The following is a 27684-nucleotide window of genomic DNA, read 5'->3' as shown; positions in this document are numbered from 1 at the left end:
GTTTGGAGACAGAACCTTTAAAAAGGTAATTAAGATTAAATGAGACTGTTAGGATGGGGCCTTAATCCAATATGATGGATGTGCTTATAAGAAGAGGAAGAAACCGGGGTGCCTGGATGACTTAGTCATTAAGCATCTGCTTTCTGTTCAGATCATGATCCCAGGGTCCTGGGATTGAGCCCCACATCAGGCTCCCTGCTCGACGGGAAGCCTGCTTCCTCCCTCTCCCACTGCCCCTGGTTGTGTTCCCTCTCTCACTGTCTCTCCATCTGTCAAAGAAATAAATAAAATCTTTAAAAAAGAAGAAGAGGAGGAGGAGGAATAAACACCAAACAGAGGGAGAGGAGAAACCCACCCTGCTGACATCTTGACCTTGGACTTCCAGCCTCCAGAACTGTGAAAAAATAATTTTCTGTTGTTTAAGCCACTCGACCTATGGTATTTTGTTCTGGAAACCCCAGAAGATTAATACAGCTGGTAAGTTTGAGAATAACTCATCACACAACAATAGATAATAATATACTTTCCCACACCAGCGCCCCCAAACACACACATTTTCCATCTCCATTTATCACCCAAAATTGTCTCAACAGTCTAGCCCCAAAGTATGCAAATCAGAAACGTCAGCAACATTTCTTTGAACAGATTTGGTGTTTTGAAACTTGATTTTCTCACAGATTATGGAAAAGGCTCTGTGCTAAATCTGTCAGGTGAGGACCAAGACTTCCCGTAATGACCTTTAACCTTTAAGTGAAAGTAGTAAAAGATGACAATTAGCCTAGGTGTGACCCTGTTTGATTTCAGACTATGAGCATGATGCAGATCATAATAGGAGGCTTATAGGCTTATACTTCTAACCCAGTGGGAAACTGGTGTCCATTGGAAAGAGCCACAACCTTCTCTCTGCTTTCCTTAGCAGCTTGTATATCAGCTACGGATGTTGAATTATATGAAAATGCTAACCCCTCAACCAGCAAACACTTGCTCTTCCAGAATTGTCTTATATTTTTTAATTTGTTACAGTTCCTAGCACAGAGCAAGCACTCAGTAAATGTTTAAAGAATAACTGGGTCCAGAAGAACTGTGCCCTTTAATTCTATCCACAGGCAGTCCTACGCCAAGACTTTCAAAAGGCAGCACTGAGATGTGAACCTTGCTCATTCGTCTTACTCCTGCAGGAGAATTCCTTCTGCAGTCACTCTTGACAAATTTAAAGTCTGGTCTGTTTGATTTCATTGGCAATCTATTTCCAGCTTCTGATTGTCAGGTAAGCCCCTAACTTAACTTAACTCTTGCCTGACCCTTTCCCATCACAGTAACCATTTTCTGCCTTGAGTTTTCTGAACATAATCCTACAGTCCTGTACATTCCCTTTAGACCTCCCTCAAGGGACGGTTCTCTGCTCTTGTACCTGGCCTTAATTATCACCCCACTTATTCCAATCAGCACCCTCAGCCATCTCCCCTATCCAACTCCAGGGCAGCAACCCCCCCCCAAAAAATTCAGCAAAGTGTTTAAGGTTGAGAACCTGTATCTTATGACTTGATGGCCTTAAATCTCTTGAGTTTGGGTTCCAGGAATTGTATTCTACTAATGGGGTGGGTATGGGGGGTGAGGGGTGCCTAGTTCTGCACTGTTCTTTTTAAAGATTTTATTTATTTATTTGACAGAGAGAGAGATCACAAGTAGGCAGAGCAGCAGGCAGAGAGAGAGGGAGAAACAGGCTCCCTGCTGAGCCGAGAGCCCCATGCTAGGCTCAATCCCAGGATCCAGAGATCATGACCTGAGCCAAAGGCAGAGGCTTAACCCACTGAGCCACCCAGGCACCCCATTAAGGGTATATACTATATATTATATAGTATCTATATAATAGATACTATAAGAATCCTAGAACTGTGCATGCATGTGGTTGCAAAAATTCGTCTTGAATGTTTTCTTAGCCCAAAACTCCAGACTGTTTTTACCCTTTCCAACTACCAAAGGGAAGTTTAGGATTCTGTTAAGCATCTGAGGGAACCATACTTATTGGAGCCAAAAAGAAGCTGCAGTCTCCAGTAACACCAATATTTCTAGTTACATTTCATATGCAACCCAGATCTATACTTTATTTAGATGTATTTAGAGCTCCTCCAGCTAATTTCTAGAAACATTCAGGGGCAAGCCTTTTTAAAATAGACAATCTCAGAAAGATCCTTAAGGTATTCATGAATTAACTAAGGACACAACTTGCCTTAAGAGTTGCCAAGTACTTTCTCCAGCCAAAAATTTTTAGAGGCTGAGTATTTATATAAAAACTTCGTAACCACTCATAATAAGAGCTAACATTTATTAAGTGTTTTTACAAATGTGAAGGTGCTGTGCCCATGTGCTTAATATGGAGTCTTTGGTTTAATCCTGCTGACCACTCTGTGAGAAAACTCATGCACAAAAAAGTAACTTCTCCAAAGACACGCAGGTGTAAACCATCAGATGGGATTTACTAACACCAGAAATACCCTTCTGGTATTTAGCTGCCAGCATAAAGATTCCACTGGGTTATCTCAACCTTTTGTTGCCAGGACCATGATAAGGATAGAAGTGACTCCTGGACTAATCTATTTCTGTCTAGAAGAGAGCCCTCTGACAATATGTCAAAACTCATCCAGGATGTATTCAATAAATGTTTACTGAATGAATGAAGCCAGGTTAAAATTTGTTAAAAATAAGTAACTCTCTCATATATCTATGTAAGAATAAAAGAGAGGGGCTGTCTCAAAATCTTCCCCCATTGAGAGCTCACAGGGAAAACTGTGTTAGTGACCCCGAGAGATTAATCTAAGTCCTACATCTAACTGATGTCCATAATGAATAGTCAGAAAATCCAAGGGGAGGAAACACAGTAAAATTTGAGGAGACCCTCAGAGTGATTCTTCCAAAATTTGTTTCAACACTCCCGTCCTCATTCTAAAATGTTCAGATCTTGGACAAAGTATCGTTGCAAATCATCTGGGTCGCCTGGGTGACTTCCTGGGATAGTGCTATAGGTATTTTCGGAAAGATCAGTATGAAACACAGCAGTGTTTCTTGGGGTGAGACGCACCAGCTCCTGAGCCAGAAGACTCCAGGTAAGCACAAGCTGCACGGAATTGGCCTAGCCGACCAAACGCAGTTTAGGAAGCCTGCTGCAATAGACGAAAGCAGCCACCAGATGGCACTCAAGGATTAGGCTCGGGAGACTTCCGGGGCACGCCCCTCTCCTTCCCCCACCCCACCCCCACCCACCCCCACCCCCACCCCCCCGCCCCGCACCCGGCAACTAGCTCTTCGGCGAGGTCTCAGGCCGGCGTCCACGCCAACCCGACCTCTCTTGCGGTGACTCCCAGCTGCGAGGTCAAGAGTCGGGCCCGCTTTGAACGGACTCAGGCTCTGGCCTGCAAAAGCCTCGCGGCGGGCCATCACCCTGCTCGCCCTGCGCGGTGGACGCTCACCCGCGGTGGGGAGGTGCGCAGGGCTGGCGGTCATAGGCGGAGGCGCGGGGCGGGAGCCGGCGAGACAGGCCCCCAGCGAGGCGGGACCTGCACCGCGCCCCGCCCAGGGGGCCGCCCGAGGGTGCGGGGTGCGGGCCGCGAGTGCGAGCGGCGCTGCGTCTGCGGAGCCCCGTGCCGGTGTGCCAGCAGCCCCCGGGCCGCTCGGGACCCAGACGCGGCGCGCAGCCTCCAGCCGGGGCGTTTCGACGGCGGGGTGGGTCCGAGCGAGTGGCGTTCCCAGAGTTCGGAGGCGCGACTGGACGCCGCTATTTCGTTTTTCTAGTTTTCCGCTAGTGTCAGAGACATGAACTACTCACGGTTCCTCACCGCCACGAGCGCAGCGAGAACGCCCTCTGCCATCCGAGTCGCGAGTGAGTCCTGGGCCGGCGCCCCTCCTCCGGGGATGCGGGGTTCTCGCGGAGCCTCCAGCGGCGGTGCCCTCCCGCGCACCTGAAACAGGGACGGACTTTGTTCTCTGAGAACTGGGTGGGAGCAGAAGGCGGGGGATCGGGTATCTCGGCGCGAGGGTAGCCGGAGCAGCATTAGAGACCCGGGCTGTTGGAGGACCCCTCCTAGGAAGAGAGGGGGCGTGTGCCCTCTAGAAAGCCTCTTCCTGCAGGGTGAGTGGGTGTTAGGCACCATGGGCAGATGTGGCGGCGTGGAGCGGGCCTGGGAAACCGAAGAGCAGCGAGAAAGGCCTGGAGCCGGGTGCGCCGGTGGGCACTAAATGGGAGAGAGGAGGGTTTTCTGTCACTGCTTAACTTTGCTTAACTTGCTCGTTGCTCTGCCCTAGTTGGGCATCTCCATTCTTCTGTTCCTCCGCCGGCGAGGTAGGTGCAGAAAAAAGTAACTTGATGTGTTTATTTTAGACTAGTATTTTAAAAATAGAATTTCTTAAAGTAGAAATTGTTCAGCTTTACAGTTTCGTTGATCATAATGCAAGATATTGAGCTACCTCTGTTTATGAAAGTCTTCAATGAAAGTGTTTCCTCTTCTCTTCTGTGTGTGTTACAGCTGAGATACGGATAAAGGCACCGAAATCAGTCATCTCCTTGGCTACTGGATCACCAAACCCCAACACGTTCCCTTTTAAGACTGCTGTTATCACCATAAAAAATGGAAAGCCCATCCAATTTGATGAAGAGATGATGAAGAGGGCACTTCAGTATTCTCAAAGTGCTGGGTAGTTATCAAAAGATACCATAATTTTGTTGGTTCATTTTCACGAGCAACATCCTAAGGCCCCCTGATAAAGTAACGTGTCATTTTTAACTGGGTATTCCACAGGTAGGAAGGTTTGGGGCAGCGTTTTCAAAGATTAATTAAGAGCAACAGGTTTATTAAATGCTTCCTCCTCAGTGACTGCTTGACTTTAAATAATGGGGAGACTCAGAGAAGGCTTGTCAAAGGAAATACCGTTGGAGCTGAGACTGGAAAAAAAATTGAGATAGCTAAGGGAAGAGAGCAGGTTAGAAGAAAAGAGGAAAAGGACAATTTAGGAAGCAGCAGAAATTTTGGGAGAAATTTTGTAATTATTGTGTTCCCTTAATAGTTGCAGACCCCTTATGCAAAAATATTGCCCTCTGTTCAGATGTCTTTAATATTTTCTAAGATTTTATTTGTTTGAGAGAGAGAGGGAGAGATGGAGAAAGAAAACAAGTGGGGGCAGGAGCAGAGGGAGAGGGAGAGCCAACTGCCCACTGAGCAGAGCCCAACCTGGGCTGGATCCCAGGACCCCAGGATCAGGACCTGAGCTGAAGGCAGATGCTTAACCAACTGAGCCACCCCGGTGTCCCCAGGTGTCTTTAATTTCTTAAAAGCAAGCTGAAACACATGCTTTATGACTTTCCTTAGCTGATCTTCTTCCAATGATAAAGGGTAATGTATGGAGTGCCTAAAAATTAAATTATACTTTATTAAAGTCTTCTTTGTTCTGTGAAAGAAAAGTATATTGAAATATAACACATTATTTATATATGAATTATATGTAATATGTACAATAGGCCTTTCTTTCCATGATACAAAGATCTTGAGACTGAACTTCTAGGTAGCCTAGGGAAATTTTCCTAGAACAAAGAATAGATTATGCAGTGAGTACTCTAATGTACAAGAAAGAGAAGAGGCTTTGTAATAAGATAGATGTAGATTCCTATCTCAGCTCATTTAATCTGAGCTGGTTGACTTTATGTGAATTTCTTAATCTCTAAATCTGTTGCCTTGTCTTTTAAATAGCATTATTAATATTGGCAAAAAGCATTTGAGGATTTTTAAATTGAATGAATAAAGTTCCTGGCATAAAGCTACCATTTGATTCTTGACTATAATTATTATGTTTTTTAATACTATAAATTTGAAAGTACGTCTTATGCTTTAGAATCCCAGAGCTGTTGTCCTGGCTAAAACAGTTACAAGTAAAATTACATAATCCTCCCACCATCAATTATCCAAGCAGTCAAGGACAGATGGACATATGCATAACAGCTGGCAGCCAAGATGGTCTTTGCAAGGTAAGACTGAAATGAAAGGGAACCCCACATTAAGAATCAAATATATTTCATAAATAGAGTCATTTCTCACCTAAACATAAGAGGGTCATGTTTAATGAGTTACTGGTAGTCTATCTTGTCTTTATGTAGAGTTTTAAGGGGAACTTAAAGACATTCACCAACCGGATTTTTCTTAAGTGTAGATCATGTGGTTAATGTCCCAGAACTATGAGTCATTAAACAAGATTCCCATTAAGGAAGTACTCAAGTCCTACCAGAAGCTTAATGAGCACCGCTTAATGTCATCTGGCTCAGAGATTCAGGTTACATTTTGATTTATGTAGTTATGAAGTTTCACTAGAACCACAGATGTTTGTCTTCAAGCAAACACTCAAACAGTAGCTAATTCCCCCCTTTTCCCCAATTAAATACAAAAAGAGGGAGGAAAAATTATATTCTTACTACTTCAACACATTACTTCAACAAATTTTTTAAAAATTTTTTAGAAGGTGTATTCCTGATACTCCTGAGAGGGAATGTTATTCCTTTGCCTGCCTGCTTAGTTCAACACCTGTGCTCACCACTCCTTACATCTGGTCTCCTCGACTGTGCTTTTGTAGATCTAGGTCTGTGCCTGTACCTGACTTCTCTCTAGGTTAGTTCTCCTGTTATCACCACACCTCCCCCCAACCTCCCCAGTGCCCTTTCTCTCTCATTCCATCTGCCTCTCTCCTGGGTTCCAGCAAGCCCACAGATGTATAACCACCCCTGGGGAGTTTTCACAAGAGACTGTATTAGTGGTTCTCAGTCTCTTCTGGTTCTTTTTTCTTTTCCTTTTCATGAATAATTAGTCCCAGTTAAAGATTCTCTATATTCAGTCTTCACAGCTAGACTAAAAAGGACTCTTATTTATGTTAAACCAGAGTAGCTTTGTTTTTCTTTTTAGGAAAATGTAAAAGCTGCAATCTACTTAGTGAATTTTAAATTATTTTTACAGAATAATGTGTTGAAGTAATAAGAATATAATTTTTCCTCCCTCTTTTTGTATTTAATTGGGGAAAAGGGGGGAATTAGCTACTGTTTGAGTGTTTGCTTGAAGACAAACATCTGTGATTCTATAGATTAATACGAAAAAAGTTCTTTTTAATTAAATTATTTTTTAAGAAGTATACTATGAACTTTTCTCTCAGAACGATGCTCAAGATGATTTTTTCATTATCTGTTGCAACATCCATCATAACACAAAGAAAGATAGCATAGATGGCCAGAAACACCAATAACTCATTTACTTACAGACGTGCTTATTACAGAGGCCTTCAAGGGAATCTGGTCTACTATTCCTTCCACTTTGTTCTCTAAGATAGATGTTGCATTAGGCACCTGTGTCTCTGTCTACCTCTATTAAACAGTGCTACCAGATAATAAACAGTCCTTCTTTTCATTTAGAATATTTGACATTTTCATGTTCTCCAATTGACATGGAAAATATATGTGATTAGATTTTCATTTGATTTACTGACAATACACATGCCACCCAAGTAATTTGTTTGGTCCTAGGATGTCCTCTAAAGCCTGAATCACTTAGAAACATTTCGGAGGAGGATGCTGTTTGTCATAAAATGCTGAAAGCTCATAAGGAAAAGGTGAAGGGAACTTTATAGACCAAATTGGAAACAAAAGCCTGAATGTCTATCTCAGTTGATGCCCATACTGTTGTCATGAGATGCAGGTTGTTAAAATGATAGGAAGGAGAGGCTTGAACTGAAGATTGTGACACACCACAAGGAAAGAAAAGATGATGCCATCAATTATGTAAGATTTCATTAAAATGGACCCCCCTTTGATTGAGGAGAGAAGTATCTATTGTCTAGATCATATTGTCTGCAAAATCTCTTAAGATCTGTGGAACCTGTCTTATCTAACCTCTAAATATGCTTTCACGTTGTTGATCTTACCATCCTTTCTGAAACACTCTTCTCTGCTTCTCCCAATACCTCATTGGCCCAGTTTGGCCTGCCTTTGCAGTGTCCTCCTCCTCTGCACATCCATCATTTATCAGAGTTCCTCAAGGCTCCATCCTCAAAACTCTTCTCCCCTGAACCCATGAACTCTCCCTGGGTGTCTCCATTCACACCCATGTGCTTGATCCTATGCTAGTAACTTCCAAGCTCCTTCCAAATCCATGTGTCCCATCTGTCTACCTGGTGCCATGACAGAATGTTTTAAAGGCATCTCAAACCAAAACACCCTCCTCACCTTGTCCCTCTCTCTGAGGGTTTGTGGTTCTGTTTTTCAGTAAACAGCATCACTCCCTCCATCTGTCTAGCTCTATGGCCAGAAGTCTAGGACAAGTCATTGTTCGTGCCTCCTCTTCATCACTCCCCTGTAATCCGTAATTGTGTTCTGTTGGTTTGGATTTCCTAAGTATTTCTCAGTTCTCCTCTCCAGTTCCATCATCACTGTCTGTTAGGCTATATACCCATATCTCTCCCCAAAATGGCAGCAGGAGGGTCCCAGATAATCCTCAGGCTTCCCTAGAATTTACACATACATTCCCACTCACCTTTCATTCTTTCATAATGAAGCCAGAATGAGCTTCCCAACATGAATATCTGATAATCTGATTCCCCCTTCCCAGCCTCTACCTGATATTCTTACTCGCCTCAAGCGGCTTAAACGTCCACCTGGTGTTTCTCTGCCTACTTCTGTCTGATCTCACTCCACCCTCCTCTTTACATTTCCTCTTCAAGCCACTGAATTCTTTCAGTTTCTCAAAATGTACCTATTGTGATCCTCTGTACCAACTCATCACTTCTCAAGGAAGCCTTCCCGGATCCCCCAAAGTCCCCAGATGCCCAACCCCTCCTACAATGAGCCCTTAAAACTTCTGCATCTATACTTAACAGCACCTGTCACTGTTTTTAAATATACACTTAATTGGGTAATTATTTGGTTAGTGTCTGGCTTTCCCATTGGATGAGTAGCTCCATGAGGATAAGAACCATGTTGCTAAGCTCATCATTTTGTCTCCATACCATACACAGGCTTGACTTACAGTAAATATTCAATGTATTTTCAAAGAAGGAATAAAAGAAATATATGAATTTTACGAGCCAAACCAGTTATCTTACCCTAGAACAGAGTTTGAGAAACTGTGGCTTGAGAGCCAAATCCAGCCCTCATCTGACTATAAATAGAGATTTATGGGAACTCAGCCACACCTATTGGTTTGTATATTGTCTTTGGCAGCCATCTCACTCTAGAGGCAGAGATAAATAGTTGCAATGGAGATATTATGGCCCACAGAATATGTACCATCTGTACTTCACTGAAAATTTGCCAATTCCTACTGTAGAATCCTAGAATCCTCAAACTGAATAAGGGATCTAAGAATGGAAACAATACTATCCAAACTAACCTATGCTTCTTTTGTTAGGTGTTTGAAATGATCATTAATCCTGGAGATAATGTCCTCCTAAATGAACCTGTTTATTCAGGAACACTTCAAGCTGTGAGTACACATTTTTATAAAATGGAGCTCTCTTTTAATAAATAAAACATTACACCTTTAAAATTCTCTGTCTGTGGAAAAATAAAATAGTATCTTCCATCTGTAAATAGGAGAATCTTAAATGATGTTTGCAAAATATGTTAAATATACCCTCTGCTTTATACATTTCTTTTTATAAAATCTAAAAGTGTAGGTGCTGAAATTAAGCTGTGTGAAATCACATCCAGCTTTCTTAATATCTCATGTGACATGCAACTTCATTTACAAAAAACTTAACTTTTTCTTTACTTTTGTTACCATACGTCTAAGTATAGTCATGTTATATGTCAATTTAATATAATTGTAAGCCAATATGGTGTAACTAGGACTTTCCACTCCAGTGTTAAATTAATGGGACTATAATGTCCAGAAGGAGGAAGCTGGTCATCCAGCTTTGCTTTGCCCTAGTGAGAACACAACACTGACAAGTAGGATCTTCTGGGACATAGTACTTTAGGGTAGCCATGGACTGATTTGTGCAGGTCCTTAGGTTCATAGGCCTGGAACCAAAGGGAAGCTATTTCAACTCAATATAAGAACTTCCTAGCCATGAGCCTTTACCTGACTCCTGACTCCCTAAGGAAGGAAAACATTACCCATCACTTCAGGTGCCCAGAGTTACTCTCAGTTGTCATCTAACACCTAGCTTAAGGTAGGGGGGTAGGGCACCTGGGTAGCTAAGTGGGTTAAGCCTCTGCCTTCGGCTCAGGTCATGATCTCAGGGTCCTGGGATTGAGTCCTGCATCAGGCTCTCTGCTCAGCAGGGAGCCTGCTTCCCTCTCTCTCTGCCTGCCTCCCTGTCTACTTGTGATCTCTCTCTGTCAAATAAATAAATAAAATCTTTAAAAAAAAAATAGGGCAGTGAATGAGGTGATCTTTATGCTCTGCTGATTCTAACTTCACAGATTCTCTTTTTTTGTCAAGTTTAATATTATCTTTTTTTTAATTTTTAATTTTATTTATTTTTATTTTATTTTTTATTTTATTATTATTATTTTAAATTTATTTTTTATTTATTTTCAGCATAACAGTATTCATTATTTTTGCACCACACCCAGTGGTCCATGCAATCCGTGCCCTCTATAATACCCACCACCTGGTACCCCAACCTCCCACCCCCCGCCCCTTCAAAACCCTCAGATTGTTTTTCAGAGTCCATAGTCTCTCATGATTCACCTCCCCTTCCAATTTACCCCAACTCCCTTCTCCTCTCTAACTCCCCTTGTCCGCCATGCTATTTGTTATGCTCCACAAATAAGTGAAACCATATGATAATTGACTCTCTCTGCTTGACTTATTTCACTCAGCATAATCTCTTCTAGTCCCGTCCATGTTGCTACAAAAGTTGGGTATTCATCCTTTCTGATGGAGGCATAATACTCCATAGTGTATATGGGCCACATCTTCCTTATCCATTCGTCTGTTGAAGGGCATCTTGGTTCTTTCCACAGTTTGGCGACCGTGGCCATTGCTGCTATAAACATTGGGGTACAGATGGCCCTTCTTTTCACTACCTCTGTATCTTTGGGGTAAATACCCAGTAGTGCAATTGCAGGGTCATAGGGGAGCTCTATTTTTAATTTCTTGAGGAATCTCCACACTGTTCTCCAAAGAGGCTGCACCAACTTGCATTCCCATGAACAGTATAAGAGGGTTCCCCTTTCTCCACATCCTCTCCAACACATGTTGTTTCCTGTCTTGCTAATTTTGGCCATTCTAACTGGTGTAAGGTGATATCTTAATGTGGTTTTAATTTGAATCTCCCTGATGGCTAGTGATGATGAACATTTTTTCATGTGTCTGATAGCCATTTGTATGTCTTGATTGGAGAAGTGTTGTTCATATCCTCTGCCCATTTTTTGATATGATTGTCTGTTTAGTGTGTGTTGAGTTTGAGGAGTTCTTTATAGATCCTGGATATCAACCTTTTGTCTGTACTGTCATTTGCAAATATCTTCTCCCATTCCGTGGATTGCCTCTTTGTTTTGTTGACTGTTTCCTTTGCTGTGCAGAAGCTTTTGATTTTGATGAAGTCCCAAAAGTTTATTTTCGCTTTTGTTTCCTTTGCCTTTGGAGACATATCTTGAAAGAAGCTGCTGTGGCTGATATCGAAGAGATTACTGCCTATGTTCACCTCTAGGATTCTGATGGATTCCTGTCTCACATTGAGGTCTTTTATCCATTTTGAGTTTATCTTTGTATACAGTGTAGGAGAATGGTCGAGTTTCATTCTTCCACACATAGCTGTCCAGTTTTCCCAGCACCATTTATTGAAGAGACTGTCTTTTTTCCACTGTATATTTTTTCCCGTTTTGTCAAAGATTATTTGCTTATAGAATTGAGGGTCCATATCTGGGCTCTCTACTCTGTTCCACTGGTCTACTCCACCCCCAAACTACTAGAACACATACAGCAATTCAGCAGCATGGCAAGATACAAAGTCAATGTACAGAAATCACTGGCTTTCTTATACACTAACAATAAAAATACAGAAAGGGAAATTAGAGAATCGATTCCATTTACTATAGCACCAAGAACCATAAGATACCTGGGAATAAACCTAACCAAAGAGGTAAAGGATCTGTACTCGAGAAACTACAGAACACTCATGAAAGAAATTGAAGAAGACACAAAAAGATGGAAGACCATTCCATGCTCTTGGATCGGAAGAATAAACATTGTTAAAATGTCCATACTGACTAGAGCAATCTATACTTTTAATGCCATTCCGATCAAAATTCCACCGGTATTTTTCAAAGAGCTGGAGCAAATAATCCAAAAATTTGTATGGAATTAGAAGAGACCCCAAATCGCTAAGGAAATGTTGAAAAACTAAAATGGGGGGCATCATGCTGCCTGATTTCAAGCTTTACTACAAAGCTGTGATCACCAAGACAGCATGGTACTGGCATAAGTTTAATATTATCTTAAACAATTAATAATAGAAAGCTATTAGCTAGTCTTAATGAAAGGCAGATTTTCTCAAAACTCCTAAGTAAAGATGAAATTGATACTGTAAAAAAATGCTTTTCCAAGTAAACAATCCAAAAAGGAAATTAAGAAAACAATTCCATTTATAATAGCAGCCAAAAGAATAAAATATCTGAGATTAAATCTAAGAAAGGAGGTAAAAGAGTTGTACATTAAAAACTATAAAACACTGATCAAGGAAATTGAAGAAGACCCAAATAAATGGGAAAACATCACCTGTCCATCAATTGGAATACTTAATATTGTTTAGATATCAAAACTACCAAAGCAAACTACAGATTCAAAACAATCCCTATCAAATTCCAGTAGACTTTTTTGCAGAAATAGAAAAGCCAGTTGTCAAATTCATATGGGACTGGAAGGAATCCAAATAGCCAAAACAGTCTTGAAAAAGAACAACAAAGTTGGAGGACTCCCACTTCCTGATTTCAAAGCCAGCTTCAAAGCTCTACTGATCAAAACAGTGTGGTACTTGTACAAGGACAGACATATAGACCAGTGCAATAGAATTGAGAGTCCAGAAATAAACCCACACATCCGTGGTCATTTTATTTCGACAAGGGTACCAGAACTATTCAATACAGAAAAAGTAATCTCCTCAACATAAGGTTCTGGGACAACTGGATTTTCACATGCAAAAGAAAGAAATTAGGCCTTTGGACCATATAAAAGTTTAACTCAAAATGGATCAAAGACCTGAATGTAAGAGCTAAGACTATAAAAGCTTAGAGGAAAACATAAAGGCAAATCTTCCTGACCTTGGATATGGCACTAAATTCTTAGATATGGCACCAAAAACACAGGCAAAAAGAACAAAAAATAGATATTGGACTTAATCAAAAATTAAAAACTTGTGTGCCCTGAAGGACATTATGAAGAAAGTGAAAAGACATCCTACAGAATGGGAGAGAATACTTGCAAGTCATATATCTGGTAAGGATTTAATATCCAGAATATATAAAGACCTTCTACAACTCAATAACAATAATAACAATAAAAGAACCTATTTTAAAAATGGGCAACAGTCTTGAATAGACATGTCTCCAGAGAAGATATTCAGGTTGCCAGTGAGCACAGAAAAGATGCTCAACATCATCATTAATCATTAGAGAAATGCAAATCAAAAACACAGTGAGATACTGCCTTAAATCTACTAGTATAGCTACTTCTTTTTTTTTAATTTTTTTTAATTTTTTATTTTTTATAAACACATATTTTTATCCCCAGGGGTACAGGTCTGTGAATCACCAGGTTTACACACTTCACAGCACTCACCAAAGCACATACCCTCCCCAATGTCCATAATCCCACCCCCCTTCTCCCAAACCCCCTCCCCCCAGCAACCCTCAGTTTGTTTTGTGAGATTAAGAGTCACTTATGGTATAGCTACTTCTTTTATGTAACATAACAAGTGTTACTGAATCTGGTGTTGCTGGTGGAAATGTAAAGTGGTACATCCACAGTGGAAAAACAGTTTGTCAGTTCCTCAAAATATTAAACTTAGAATTACCATCTGACTCACTAGTTCAACTCCAAGTATATACCCAAAAAGAATTAATTGAGAACTGGAGCTCAAACAGATAATTGTACACAAATGTCCATTGCTGCATTATTCATAATAGCCAAAAGGTAGGAGCAACTCAAATGTACATCAACAGGTGAGTGAATAAGCAAACTGTGGCATATACATATGATGGAATATTATTCGGCCATGAAAAGGAACAAAGTCTCAACACACACTTCAACATGGGTGAACTTTGAAAACATTACACCAACTGAAAGCAGCCAGACACAATACAACAAATACTGTATTACTCCATGTATTTGTTTCTTAAATCTAAAATAGGCAGAGTCACAGAGACAGTAAGTTAGAGGTTACTGGGGCCCAGAGACGGGGAAAAGGGGAGTTACTGCTTAACGGGTTTCTGTTTGGTGAAGAGAAGTTTCAGAAGTCAGTAGTGCACTGATGCACATATTGTGAATGTGATTAATGCCATGAACTGTACACTTAAAAATGTCAAAATTTGAAGGGCGCCTGGGTGGCTCAGTTGATGAAGTGTCTGCCTGTGGTCATGATACTGGGATCCTGGGATCAAGCCCTGTGTGGGGCTTCCTGCTCAGCACTCAGCAGGGAGTCTGCTTCTCCCGCCCTCTCTCCCTCTAACCCATGCTCTCTCTTACTCTCAAGTAAAGTCTTTTAAGAAGAAAACAAATTTTTTGTCATATCTATTTGCCACAATAAAAAACTAAAGTAAAATAATTGCTTCTTCTTAGTAATTGGATATTAATTTCAATCTGATACTAACTACTTTACTAAACTCTTTATGTAATGCCTATGAATCTGAAACCAGTGTCTGTGTGATCAGCATCACGCATGCACACACAGACGTTTCCACATACCCAGACAGAAACTGTGTGCCAGGCTATGAGGAGATTTGCTAGTAAGGAACATGTGTTTATTTCATGGCCCAATATTACTTTGTTTAATCATGGTAGATGTGTTTCCTCAGCCTAAGAACTTTTACCTTTGTCATAAAGTTGTATGGATTATTTCCACATTTGACTGCTAAAAGAGTGTCTGCTTACCTTTGAAAAATTTTTCTTCTGAGAACCTCACTCAAATTATTGTTATTTCTAAAGTTCCATTTTTTTTCTTTATGTTCATCCAAGAATGAGATTCCACAAGATTTTTATAAAATTATGTCTATAAGCAAGGCCACTCTTTGTGATTTCAGGCTTAGCATTTGGTAAATACAAAATACTTCCATACACCTTGGTAAGCTGCTGCCCGGTTCCCCTCTGTGCCCATCACCACCCTGGCTTCCCTGGCCCCACTCCTAAGACCACCCAGAACTTCCCATGATACAGAATTAATGCAGGGGCCCCCAGGACTCTTTTCCAGTCAGGTACTGTTTCTGATGTGCCTGTGCTGTATCACCTGTTAAATATTTTGAATATCACCTCTGCTTGTAAGTATTTTAGGTATTAACATAAAAGATGCTTTCTATGTTTAACATTGTCCAAAAAAAAATTGTTAATACACATCTCTTTTGGAACCAGTTCTGATCATAATTCTAATGAAAATTCAGTCAGAGGCTAGGTTATGCACTGTAACAAACCACCCCAGTCTCCATGGCTTATGGCTAGAAAGTTTCTTTCTTCCACATTCTACATATCGACCAAAAGGCAGCTGCTGCTCTATTCCACGACATCTCCATACCAAGCCCCAGGCTGATAGAAGCAACCTCTGTATGGAGCATTGCTGGTCTTAGAGCAAAGGGAAAAGGGAACAGAGAACCAAAAGCTGGATTTTAAAACTTCTGCTTGGACGAAACACACATCCCTTCGGCTTACAATTTACTGGCCAAAGCGAGACATATGGCCAATCCTGACCTATGAGCAAGGAAGTATGGGAACTGACGGGGGATAGTTTTGAACGATAATGGAATCTACCCCAGGACAACAATGAAATGAGACTATACCACCTCAAGCCTTTGAGTGTAGAGATGAGTGCAGGTTTATACATTAAAGGGTATAAATGGTAACATCCTTGGTTAGTAGAAGAACCAGTGACACACTCTGTAATCATGTCTGAATCTTGGTCTTTTTATTTGTGCTCAACAGCTGAAGCCACTGGGCTGCAACATCATTAATGTCGCCAGTGATGAATATGGGATGATTCCGGCCTCCCTCAAAGAAGTCCTTTCCAAATGGAAACCGGAGGAGTCAAAGAACCCTAAAAAAAACACCCCCAAATGTCTTTACATTGTCCCAAATGGCAACAACCCTACTGGAAACTCATTAACAAGTAGCCGCAAGAAGGAAATCTATGAGGTATTTTAAAAGAATACGTTCTGTGGGTATGTCCTTGTTTATTTTTGACCTTTGAGAAGAGTACTGTGCAAGTTCCATTTCTTATTTTTTATTATTACAAGGAAGATAGTTTTTAATATAAAAAGAAGTCATCTATGCCCGAGGGTCCTAATAAATAGGAACACAGAAATTACTCCATCCTTGGTTAACTGTGAGATTTTTTTTCCCTTAATTGATATTTTCATAAAAAAGAAATGGCATTTTTGACCTACTGTTAAATTTTATGAGTTTATGTAATCAAACCCCAAGTTTGATTTTCATTATTTTATTTTTATGTTTTCATCCTCTCTCTTCTCTTTCCTACTCCTTAGCATTTTAAGTTACAAAGAAATTCTTTAAAAATAAGAGGCATGCTCCTTTGTCAAATCTCTTTTAGGTATGTGACTATGATGTCTAACTTTTCATAGCAACCATTTTTTTAAAATATCAAACACATACCTAACAGTACAAAAATCTTTGAAAAATAAGAGAAGTGTGCCTTTAGTAAATTCTCTTTTATGTACCTTACTGTGCTCCCTAGACTTTTGCTACTAATAGCTTTTTAATATAAGTACCAAAGACATATTAAACTATATAGAATGTGCAGTAGAATCATAAAGGAAGATTTCAAATAGCTTCTTCCACTCATTTTTGTATGTCTGTGTGTCAAAGTGTTGTCTTATTTTTCACATACTCCAGAGTTCTGTCCTGCATTCTCCTCTTATTTACATACTACACCCAGATAGTCTCATCCGTTTCTGTGGCTATAAATTCCATTCTAAATAATAGGAATGCCTTTCCCCTGAACTCCAGGCTTCTGTATCCAACTTCTCCATCCAGCTTCTGTTTCCAATATCCACCATGAATGTCTAATAGACATTTCCAACCTACCATGAACAAATAGAACTCTTGATTTAGTCCAGCCGCACCTAATTCCAATCCCAACCCCTCACATTCCCCATCTCTGTAAATAGTGCCTCTATGAACAGTGACCCTTTACTCCTCTCTTTCTCTTCTCTCCCCCCCACCACCCTCTACATCTAATCCATCTTGTGGACTCCACTACCGAATGGATCCAAATCCACTTGTTTCTCTCTTTTTGCCCTTACTACCATGGTCTTCCCAAACACCACCTTCCTTCACTGGGCTATGAGGATAGTTTCCTCATTGGACCCCGGCTACACTCCTTTCTCCATCTCCAGCCAGTCATTCTTCACAAGCAGCCAGTCACATCCTTCCCCACCCCCCCCCAAATATAAAGGTAAAGCCAGTGTTGTGGTCCTGTTTACAATCCTCTAGTGGATTCCCTTTGCAGTTAAAATAAAACCAAATTCCTTCATCTGCTCCACAAAGCTATTTGACCTGGTAGTCTAATCTCAGACCCTGTCATCTCTTATTTTATCGTCCTCCTGCTTCAGGCCACTTTGTCCTTCTGAGCTCTTGTGTTATCTTGTCAGGAAGGGCTTCCCAATGATTCAGACTGAAACAGCTACCCAATCTCTCTCTCTCTCTCTCTCACACACACACACACACACACACACACACACACATCACCCTGTTCATCACCCTTCCCAGCCCCTGAAACCTCCTGTGTAGTATTTCTTCTCTTCATTGTCCATTGGCTTACGTATATTGTCTTTCCCAGAACACTGAATTTAAGTTCCGTGAGAAGAGCCTTCAGTGAGTGCCTCATTCATCTCTTTATCTTCATTGTCTAGGACAAAAGGCACTTAGTAGCTTCTTGAATGAATACAAAGAATTATGATTCCAAGTGATTTTCAGATTAGATGGTCCTTAAGAATTAAATATACTACTTCGACCTTTTTTAGCTCGCAAGAAAATATGATTTCCTCATCATAGAAGATGATCCTTACTATTTTCTCCAGTTCAGCAAGGTAAGTGATGATGTGAATTTATTTCACGATTAGAAGATAAACATGTAAGTTATTACACTGACTTGAGTTTAGCCTGGTTTTGAAGTAGGAGCTAATCTATCTTTACATTGAAATTAAGTAAAATTATTAATAATTTGCTACCACTCCAATCCTTAGTCTTTCAGTTTTATCATGGAGTTAATACTTGTCATGTCTGGTATTCCTGCTCTTTCCAGAAACAACTTACCTTTAAAATAGTAGTGCTCTATACCATGCATTTGGTCAAACAGAGTGAGTCAGGGCTGATAGTCTTCTCAAACTCCAGATCCTAGTGCATGGTTTTTTAAACATCATACCAGGGATGTGAAGTAGGTTCCATTTTGGGAACAATAGTCTCTTGGCAGTGGCTTACTGGAATGATGTCTGACAAGGATCTAAAAGAGAAAGATAGCCGTGCTCAATTAGCAGTGTCCATTCTGCGTTAACCGGCAGAATGCCATGTATTTAGCATCTCTGTCACCGAAGGCCTGGATCTTACCTACAGAATAATGGATTTTTAGGTTCTTTTTCACTATATATGCCACTTTTCATGATCTCGATCTCCTAATAGCAGTAGTGGCACAGACTCCCACTGATATCTTCAAAATCAGACATTGTCTTCATTTGCTCTCAGGGAGAGCATCTGCTTGGATTCAGTGCTCCCTTTAAATCTACTGAAAAAGAACAAAAACCCTTGATTGTTCTGTATAGTTTGCTGACTATCACATCTAGCTACCTACTCCCTACCCTCCACATGATCTGGAACTTCTTTGCTGTGTGCATCTATTTTTGAAGTAAATACTCAAGTCCATATTGCAGATTGACTACATTTCTCATCTTGTTTTATCTTCCTAGCTGTTCTAAGGATCATCATTCTCTCTTGAAGCAACCCTGAATGCTGCTGGCCCTCTTCATTTTGATCTAATCCAAATGAGTTTTTCTTGAATCCTTCCTCTAAATCTGTTAATCCTGGATCTCAACCTTTGAGCTTAGGAAGGCCTATTTGAGGTTTCCCTGAATTTCTAATAATAACATCTTAAGCAAATGAGTAAACTCTTCTTTGTTTTTGGCAGAAAAGCAGCAAAGCTAAGCAGGTACTCACTAAAAAACATGCATCTCGGTTTCTTATTCCATTTTAAAGGTTGAGACTAAGGTAACAGAAAAGATGGTTGTGTTACTGCTATACCCTCTCCATTCCCTACACAAAATAATTACACAGTCACTTAACAGAGTTCTCAAACAAACAATACGTATTTTTTCTATTTTAAGCCCCGGGCACCAACATTTCTTTCCATGGACGTTGATGGGCGTGTCATCAGAACAGACTCTTTTTCAAAAGTCCTCTCCTCTGGGTAAGGCTTTGTGTCTTAATTTATGGCCAGATCTAAAAAAGACAGACTATACCTGAGTGTCTTTTAGTCCAAATATTTCTCATTTAAGATGCTAGTATTCCTACTTACTTTAAAATATCAGTTTGATTATTAATTTTAATATATGCCTTTTCTTTCTTTATCCATCTGCAGTAATCAAAGGTATTTGGGTGTTAATCTAAAGTTGTAGTGGGTCTGGTCAGGTTTTCAGTTCCATATATAAAAGAACACATTTCAAAATACTTGGTCAGACTTGTATTCCATTTTAAATGTACACTTAAATTTGGATTTTAAATAATAAGTAGCTAGTTTTATTAGAATGTTTTAATTGTCTAGGCCCATTTGTCCCCAGGTCACAACTATCTTCCTAATGAAATCAGTAAAGTGACATGTATTAATTGTTAACACAGAATTTGTCTTGTGCCTTTTCTCTTTTTGTGTAGGCTGAGAATAGGGTTTATAACTGGTCCAAAATCCTTGATAGAGAGAGTTGTTTTTCACACACAAGTCTCAACCATGCACCCCAGCACTTTTACACAGGTAAGGACAATGTCAGAAATAGGAGGGTTTGGGTTTCTTTCTTTCTTTTTTTTTTAAGCAATCAGAATAGAAAATAGATGTTAGCATGTAAGACTGAGTGAAGGTGGCAGGGAGAGAAATCACTGATCCAGAATCTTGTGTTCGATATGGACTGTATTAGAAGATAAAATACCACAGATGTTTACTCTAAAAGGCAGATGAGATGGGGTGCCTGGGTGGCTCAGTGGGTTAAAGCCTCTGCCTTTGGCTCAGGTCATGATCCCAGGGTCCTGGGATGGAGCCCCGCATCAGGTTCTCTGCTCATTGGGGAGCCTGCTTCCCCCCCCGACCCTCTGCCTGCCTCTCTGCCTACCTGTGATCTCCGTCTGTCAAATAAATAAATAAACTCTTAAAAAAAAAAGAAAGGCAGATGAGAATTGAATTAACCTACCGTTACTTTGTAGCATAAAGATGTCCCCATGTCTTATCAATTTAGGGGTTTTTTTCCCATATTTTTTGTGCCTGTTATCAACAAAACTTCACTATCCATCTATAGTATTTAGAACTTCCATTTTATATAGAAAAATCACTGAAAATGTTACACAGCACGTATCTACTATGTATTTTTAAGCAAATTTAGAGAAGCGATATAGTATAGCAATTAATAGTATGGATCTGGAACTAGACAGTCTAACTTGAATCCAGGTTCTGTCTCTCACTAACTGTGTGACCTTGGGAAAGTTCATTTAACCCTTGTGCCTTGGTTTCCTCATCAGTAAAATAGAAATAATAGCCTAATAAGGTTATTACAAAAATTAAATTAAAATGTATTAATATATTACAGTAGTTTCTGCCCATAGCAAGTATTACATAAATATTTATTATTTTATTGCCACTGTTATTAATTAACATTTATTATAAATCACTGTGTAAATCTTGGTTCAGTTTGTTATATTTTCTTGTGGTTTACAGGTAATCAAGAGTGATTTGCTTTTTATATTTGGCAAAAAAACAAAAAAACATTTAGAGACCAAACCGTAATATTTGTTATTTTCTTATCTCTTTTAGCTTCTGATCTCACAGCTTCTACACCAGTGGGGAGAAGAGGGTTTCCTGGTTCATGTAGACAGGTATTGCATGTTAGCTTCCATATTTTACATAGATATTGGCTTCCCTGTATTAATTTTCATTAGGATTATTCCAAAATGAAGGAAAAATGCAAATAAACATGCTCTATTCATTTTTCAAGCATTCAACATTTTAATCAAGATAGAAAACAAGATTCTTATAGACTGAACTCCAGAGCCTTCTGGTGTCTTCAGTCAGTGAACTAAACACATGCTTTTCATTGTTTCCTTTTCTAGGGTTGCTGATTTCTATATGAACCAGAAGGATGCAATAGTGGCAGCTGCAAACAAATGGTTAAGTGGTGAGTGGAATATCCATCCTGCCCTGTGATAGACACCAGCACTTTGACGAGTGGGGGGTGAACACTGCATAGTCATTGTTAATAATCTTGGGAGAAGAGAAACAAGAGTGCAGGAGTATTGTCAAGTACTGTCACCCTCAGAAGTAATAGTCTGCAAACCTTGTCACTGTTCTGCCCATCTCTACTTTACCTGTCTGCTGCAAAGAATTTGTGGCTTAAAGGGGAGAAAAAAGAACTTTTAGTCTAAAAATCAGCTGGCCATAACTTAAAGGTAAATGATAGCTATGCTCAAAGGTTTTAGAGTTACTTCAAATTTTCCCCAAAATTTGAGCAGAGGAATTGTCAAACAATTTTCTAAGACTTTTGTTTTAATAGTATAACCTAAGGCAGTTCTCTCATTATAAATTATTTGCATTCAAATCGTTAGTGTCATTTATCTAATAGTATTTATTGCTAATTTGATTGCAGGGTGATTTAGATTTAATTTTCTATTAATGAATTATGTGTTGGGTGTTTTTTTAAGATTTTATTTATTTATTTGACAGAGAGAGATCACAAGTAGGCTGAGCAGCAAGCAGAGAGAGAGGAGGAAGCAGGCCTCCTTACTGAGCAGAGAGCCAATGTGGGAGTTCCATCCCAGGACCCTGAGATCATGACCTGGGCTGAAGGCAGAGGCTTAACTCACTGAGCCACACAGGCACCTGATGTGGTTTTAATTATACCATTAAAAAAGCTTTTGGTGTGAATAATAGTAAACAAAAAATCAGTTCCTTATTTCTGTCATATCTTGTTCCCTATAAATTCCTGGTAAATAGAGAATTACCTTTTTAATAAGAGTACTATTCTACCACTTTGTACAGTGGCATTAAAGATCAGGTTCTAGGGGCATCTGGGTGGCTCAGGCAGTTAAGTATCTGCTTTCGGCTCAGGTCATGATCCCAGGGTCCTGGGATAGAACCCCTGTGTCAGGCTCTCTGCTCAGTGGGGAACCTGCTTCTCCCTCTGCCTCTGCCTAATGCTACCCCTGCTGTGTTCCTCTCTGTGTCAAATACATAAATAAAATTTAAAAAAAAAAAAGAACAGATTCTAATCAAAAGCAAGTTTTAAAATAATTGTCCTTCCTTCTTGGTTTCTTTATCCTAATACCCAGTGAAACATAAAGCCTACAAATACTTCTGGTATGATTGCATTTTAAGTACTTCTTTTCATAATCAACTATATTCTGATAAAAACTCTAATCCATCAGACTTCAAAACTGTTGTATAAATGGCAGAGTTTATTGAAGCACTGGAAGAATCTGGAAGGAATCGAAGAATCTTCTCCTATAATTGAAAGAGCTATAGTTGGCTTCAGTATGGTTCTAACTAAGGGAAGTAGACACAGGCCTTAGAGTCCTTGCACTACCCTAAGACTGACTAAAATTGGAAATATATACAAGAGTCAGTCCCTCTCTCCCTTCATCCCAGTCTCTCTCTCTCTTTTTGTTTTTTTTTAAGATTGTGTGTATTTATTTGATGGAGAAAGAGACAGCTAGAGAGGGAACATAAGCCAGGATAGTGGGAGAGGGAGAAGCAGATTCCCCAATGAGCAGGGAGCCAGGTATGGGACTGATTCCTGGACCTGCGCTGAAAGCAGACACTTAACTGAGCCACCCAGTCACCCCTAGTCTCTTATTTTTTAAATAAACTCAGAACTTCAATTCATTAAATTCTATGTTTTAAAAATGATATCCCCAAAGGAACTTTTTTTGGACATACTAGTTGACAGTTACTACAATTATGCATTAATTGATATATTTGGTATCATCTAAAGGGTTTTAGCATATATTTATTCTCTTTTTTGGTTTGTAGGTTTGGCAGAATGGAATGTTCCTACTGCTGGAATGTTTTTATGGGTTAAAATTAAGGGCATTTCTGATGTAAAACAACTGATTGAAGAAAAAGCCATTAAGAAAGAGGTAAGGGGGGATTATACTTCTTTAAAGTGATTTTTCACTTAAAATAAAAATGAAGAGAGATATTTATCATTGCCTTCTATCCCAACCCATAATATTTTAATATCAGATGTTATCTCATATTTATATATCTTATATTTCTAATATTATTATCTCACTGTTAAAATAAAAATAGATTTTTGAGCTATATCATTCTTCTTCTGGTCTACATTAATGGAAATACAGTCATTCATCTCAGCTACCAGTTAGTTTAATGGCTAAGAGCAGAGGGTTTTTTCCTCTGATTTAAGTAAGTAAGGCATGCTAGCAAACTTGGAAAATTCATGACAGTATAATGAAAAACATTTAAGTAACCCATTATTTCACCACCCCAATTTTGTGACCATTGTGGTATATTTTCTTGAAGAGCTTGTCTATATGTAGTATTTTGGTTGTGCAGTTATTTTCCATGGTTAAAATTACACAGAAAAGTTTGTATCCTGTTATTTTCACCTAAAATTGGGCTGTAAGGATTTCTTCTAGGCTTTTTGTTCTCTCCTTTTGTACTTAAATCTACTTAGTTATTCAGAGGCATTAACTAGTGTGGAAAATCTAAATATTTTTCTGTGTAGCTGTCCAGGTTACCTAAGAGTATCCTTTCTCCATGAAATAATGCTTCTGTCATGTTTGCCAGTCTTTTGTAAACTAAGATATGTTTCCCTTTTGTTTTGAAGCAGTAAGTACAAGCGAGCAGGTTGTGTTGGCACGGGCACAGGACCGTGCTAGTGCATAAGAGATGAGGTAGTGTGGATGCTAGAAAATTGATGTCCAGAGGTCAAACCTGGGACAAGCCTGGGAGCTGACTACCTGGACTTCAAGTCATACATCCTCTCTAACCATCTTACTTGAGGGCAAGACTCCTGCTTTACTCATTGTTCTAATCCTACTAATTCTACACAGTAGGTACTCTGTAAATAGTGACTTATTTCAAAGAAATACATTTTAGCATCATAAATCAGTTTCGTGTTTTCTTTGCTTTTCTGTCAATGCCATTATCATCCGGATCATTTGGTAAGTGGCTATTTGTATGTATCTCTGAGGTAGGTGCTAAGGACACAGAACTCAGACTTTCTCATTATTTTTTCGGTGTTCTCCATCTGTCCCATATATCCTGCTGCATTTACCTTTACTTTTTCTAAATAATCTTCAACCTTACAGCTACAACCTCAGCCCAATTATGGTCATCTTACAAGGAGATTTTCACTATTCCCCCCTTCTCTTACAACTCCTTGCTTGTAATATACACCCCAGTATTTTCCACTATATTGAGAGAAATGATGATTTTCTTTTCTTTTCTTTTCTTTTTTTTTTTTTTAAGATTTTACCCATTTGACCGAGAGAGAGAAATCACAAGTAGGCAGAGAGGCAGGCAAGAGAGAGAGGGGAGGAAGCAGGCTCCCTGCGGAGCAGAGAGCCCCACGCGGGGCTCGATCCAGGACCCTGGGATCATGACCTGAGCCGAAGGTAGAGGCTTTAAACCACTGAGCCACCCAGGCGCCCTGAAATGATGATTTTTGTTTGATTATTAATCAAGACAGAAACCTATCATCTGCCTTGAAATCTCTTCCCCAGAATGCCCCAAACCATTTCACTCCTGAGTCACCTTACTCTAGTAGACAGTGTGCAGATGGACATTACATAACAACAGTGAATGCTCTCAGAGCACGTGATTGTACTACATAATAATCTCAAAGACCTACCACACCTGAAGTTTATTTCTGACTCACATAAAACTTTCAAAGATGTGATCTTCAGCCACCTCTGTTCCAACCAGCAATTCAGAGACTCTGGTTCTTTTCTTCTCACTGCTCTTTAGTCTTCAATGCATGGATTCCACAATGACTGTAAAATGGAAAGAGTGTGATGGATCACACGGGGGACGATTTCACTGGGCAAGGCCTAGAAGTGGCATGCATCACTTCGATCATGTGGCCATACATAACAAGAAAGAATCTGAGCAACAGAATATATTTGTGCACCAGGAAACAGAGGGAATAGAGTTCGCATTTGGTGAGCCACGTGCCACAGTGCTCACGTCAAGAATACCAGTTGTTCCCACTACTGTCTTGACATACGTCACATTTTTAGTTCATTCACTCTATTTATTGAAATTTTTACCTCCTTTCAGTTCTTCAACTGAAGAACCAATTTTCTTACCATCTTAAGGCCATTACACTCTCCTCTCCCTAAAATACTCTTTACCCACTTTTTGTTCTGCCAACACCTACTTACCATCCAAGTCCCTGCTTAAAAGCCACTTCCAAATTTGATAACTTAAAAATGGCCTCTCATTGTTTGAATTTATGTTACTTTCCTAGTTGGTTTACCATTTATTCATGTTTATTACCATTTCTGTTTCTTTTATAAGCTGTTTTTTACCCATCAAAGCTAGAATTTTAGTGTTTTATTCTTTAGATTAGATTTTAGATTCTTTATTTAGTGTTATATTCTTTAGATGGAGAAGAGGGAGCATTTGCCATATTTACTGTAAACATTTTTCTAGATTCTTTGCTTTTGTATAGTTTTGTTTCATTAGGACATACAGACTTTTTACATAAAATGATTTTTCTCATGATTTTTTAAATTGTTTTTAAATGTAAAAAGTCTTTCCCCTCTCTGAGATTGGATCTACCTATATATTCTTTGAGTAATTCACTTATTTTCCATTAATTCTCTTAGATATTAATGCTTCCTGGAAATATTTTCTACGTTGATAGCTCAGCTCCTAGCCCTTACTTTAGAGCGTCCTTCTCTTCAGCTTCTCCAGAAGAGATGGATGTGGTGAGTACAATATTCTCTTCAGAGTAACACTAGATATCAATTCTGTTTTTTGGTGCATGTGTTCCTTTTGTGAGTTACAACATTGTTTAATGTCCTCTTGGGTTTCTGAAAAACAGGTATCATTTGAAAATTCATGAATTGCTATTAAAAGACACACTTTAATGGCAGCAAATAGACAAAGGCATGAGACCAAGTTGAAGTTAAATTTCATCATCTTCATGAACTGTTTTCAGACTTGCTGAACCATGCTGGCAAATTCCTAACAAGTTATGAAGAAAACTTCTTTTCTCCCTACATGGAATTAGTCTGAGCTAAATTCAGCACACATTCATGAAAGCCATTAGTCCCTTTCTGTGAAGAAAAATTTATCAGCAAGAGTCAAATACAATAATATTCTTAAATTAATTACAAGTCTGGGTTTAGCCAAAATAACAAGAAGCAAAGAAATGAGTTCTTAAGGACTGCATGTTTGGGGGTCTAAATAGAAGAGGCATAAATTGAACAGTGCCATTAACCTTGAGAAGAGTCTACTTGCCCTTGCAGATGGATTGGTTCTTCATGTTCTCTATTTATTTGTTTTCTCATATCATTAAATACACTTTTCATAAGTTACCTCTGCTTTTATATATGAATAAAGTTAGACAATTGAAATGGTATAGAATGCATATGCAGGTAAGATTATATGAAAAAATAATTTGTGTTGTGGGAAAAATGGAAAACAATGATCTCAAGAGCTATAAAAACAAACAAAAATCCTGGGAATCTGATATACTTATCTCTATATATATTAGTGGACATTGATGGCATCCTACCCAGATAAACCTGATGTTAAATTTGACTTGTAATTGCCATATCTCAACCAAAGATGAATATTCTTCATTTAAATTTTTTAAATTATCACAGTCTTTTCCTAAGTAGCATCCTAATTTTGCTAATTCTTATCTCTTTTCTATTTCAGGCCTTCCAGAGATTAGCCCAACTTATTAAAGAATCTTTATGAAGAAATAAAACCCTATGAAGAAACCAAAATGTTTCATGGATTTTTCAGATAAATTATTGTTAGCTTTTAGCAGGAAGAAATCATTGGCTTCACACTTACAGACTGGATTTCAAGAAGCATGTCATATCTGCAGTAATTTAACTAGACAACTTTTAAAGTGCCCTTAAATTCATCAGATTGACAAGATATTTTTATAATCCACTTATACCTTTTGATAAATTTTCATCCTGCAAAAGTGATTCTTATCCTCGATTTTACTATAAAGAATTCTAGTTGTTTTATGGTTCCTCATAA

The 27684-nt window shown here is 39.2% G+C and overlaps 1 protein-coding gene across 2 annotated transcripts; it reads left to right on the top strand.

The window, feature by feature from the left end:
• The first annotated feature begins 1157 nt into the window (after positions 1 to 1157).
• On the top strand, positions 1158 to 27395 carry AADAT (aminoadipate aminotransferase). 2 transcript variants are annotated; one of them, XM_004763235.3, is made up of 14 exons: positions 1158 to 1267; positions 3790 to 3877; positions 4521 to 4689; positions 5881 to 6013; positions 9429 to 9503; positions 16158 to 16367; positions 18215 to 18280; positions 19568 to 19650; positions 20112 to 20208; positions 21256 to 21317; positions 21552 to 21616; positions 23467 to 23573; positions 26289 to 26390; positions 27349 to 27395. In XM_004763235.3, exons 2-14 carry the CDS (start codon positions 3811 to 3813, stop codon positions 27388 to 27390), a joined length of 1278 nt encoding a protein of 425 aa, XP_004763292.1. In that variant the 5' UTR covers positions 1158 to 1267; positions 3790 to 3810; the 3' UTR covers positions 27391 to 27395. The 2 variants fall into 2 exon arrangements, with proteins under 2 accessions (XP_004763292.1, XP_044925441.1); XM_045069506.1 differs by lacking the exon at positions 1158 to 1267 and adding an exon at positions 3348 to 3480.
• Positions 27396 to 27684: the final 289 nt, after the last annotated feature.

The sequence above is a fragment of the Mustela putorius genome, unplaced genomic scaffold (assembly GCF_011764305.1).
Source record: "Mustela putorius furo isolate JIRA1106 unplaced genomic scaffold, ASM1176430v1.1 tig00003937_pilon_pilon_pilon, whole genome shotgun sequence".
NCBI classification, from domain to species: Eukaryota; Metazoa; Chordata; class Mammalia; order Carnivora; family Mustelidae; genus Mustela; species Mustela putorius.
This window is presented reverse-complemented; position numbering and strand designations above follow the sequence as displayed.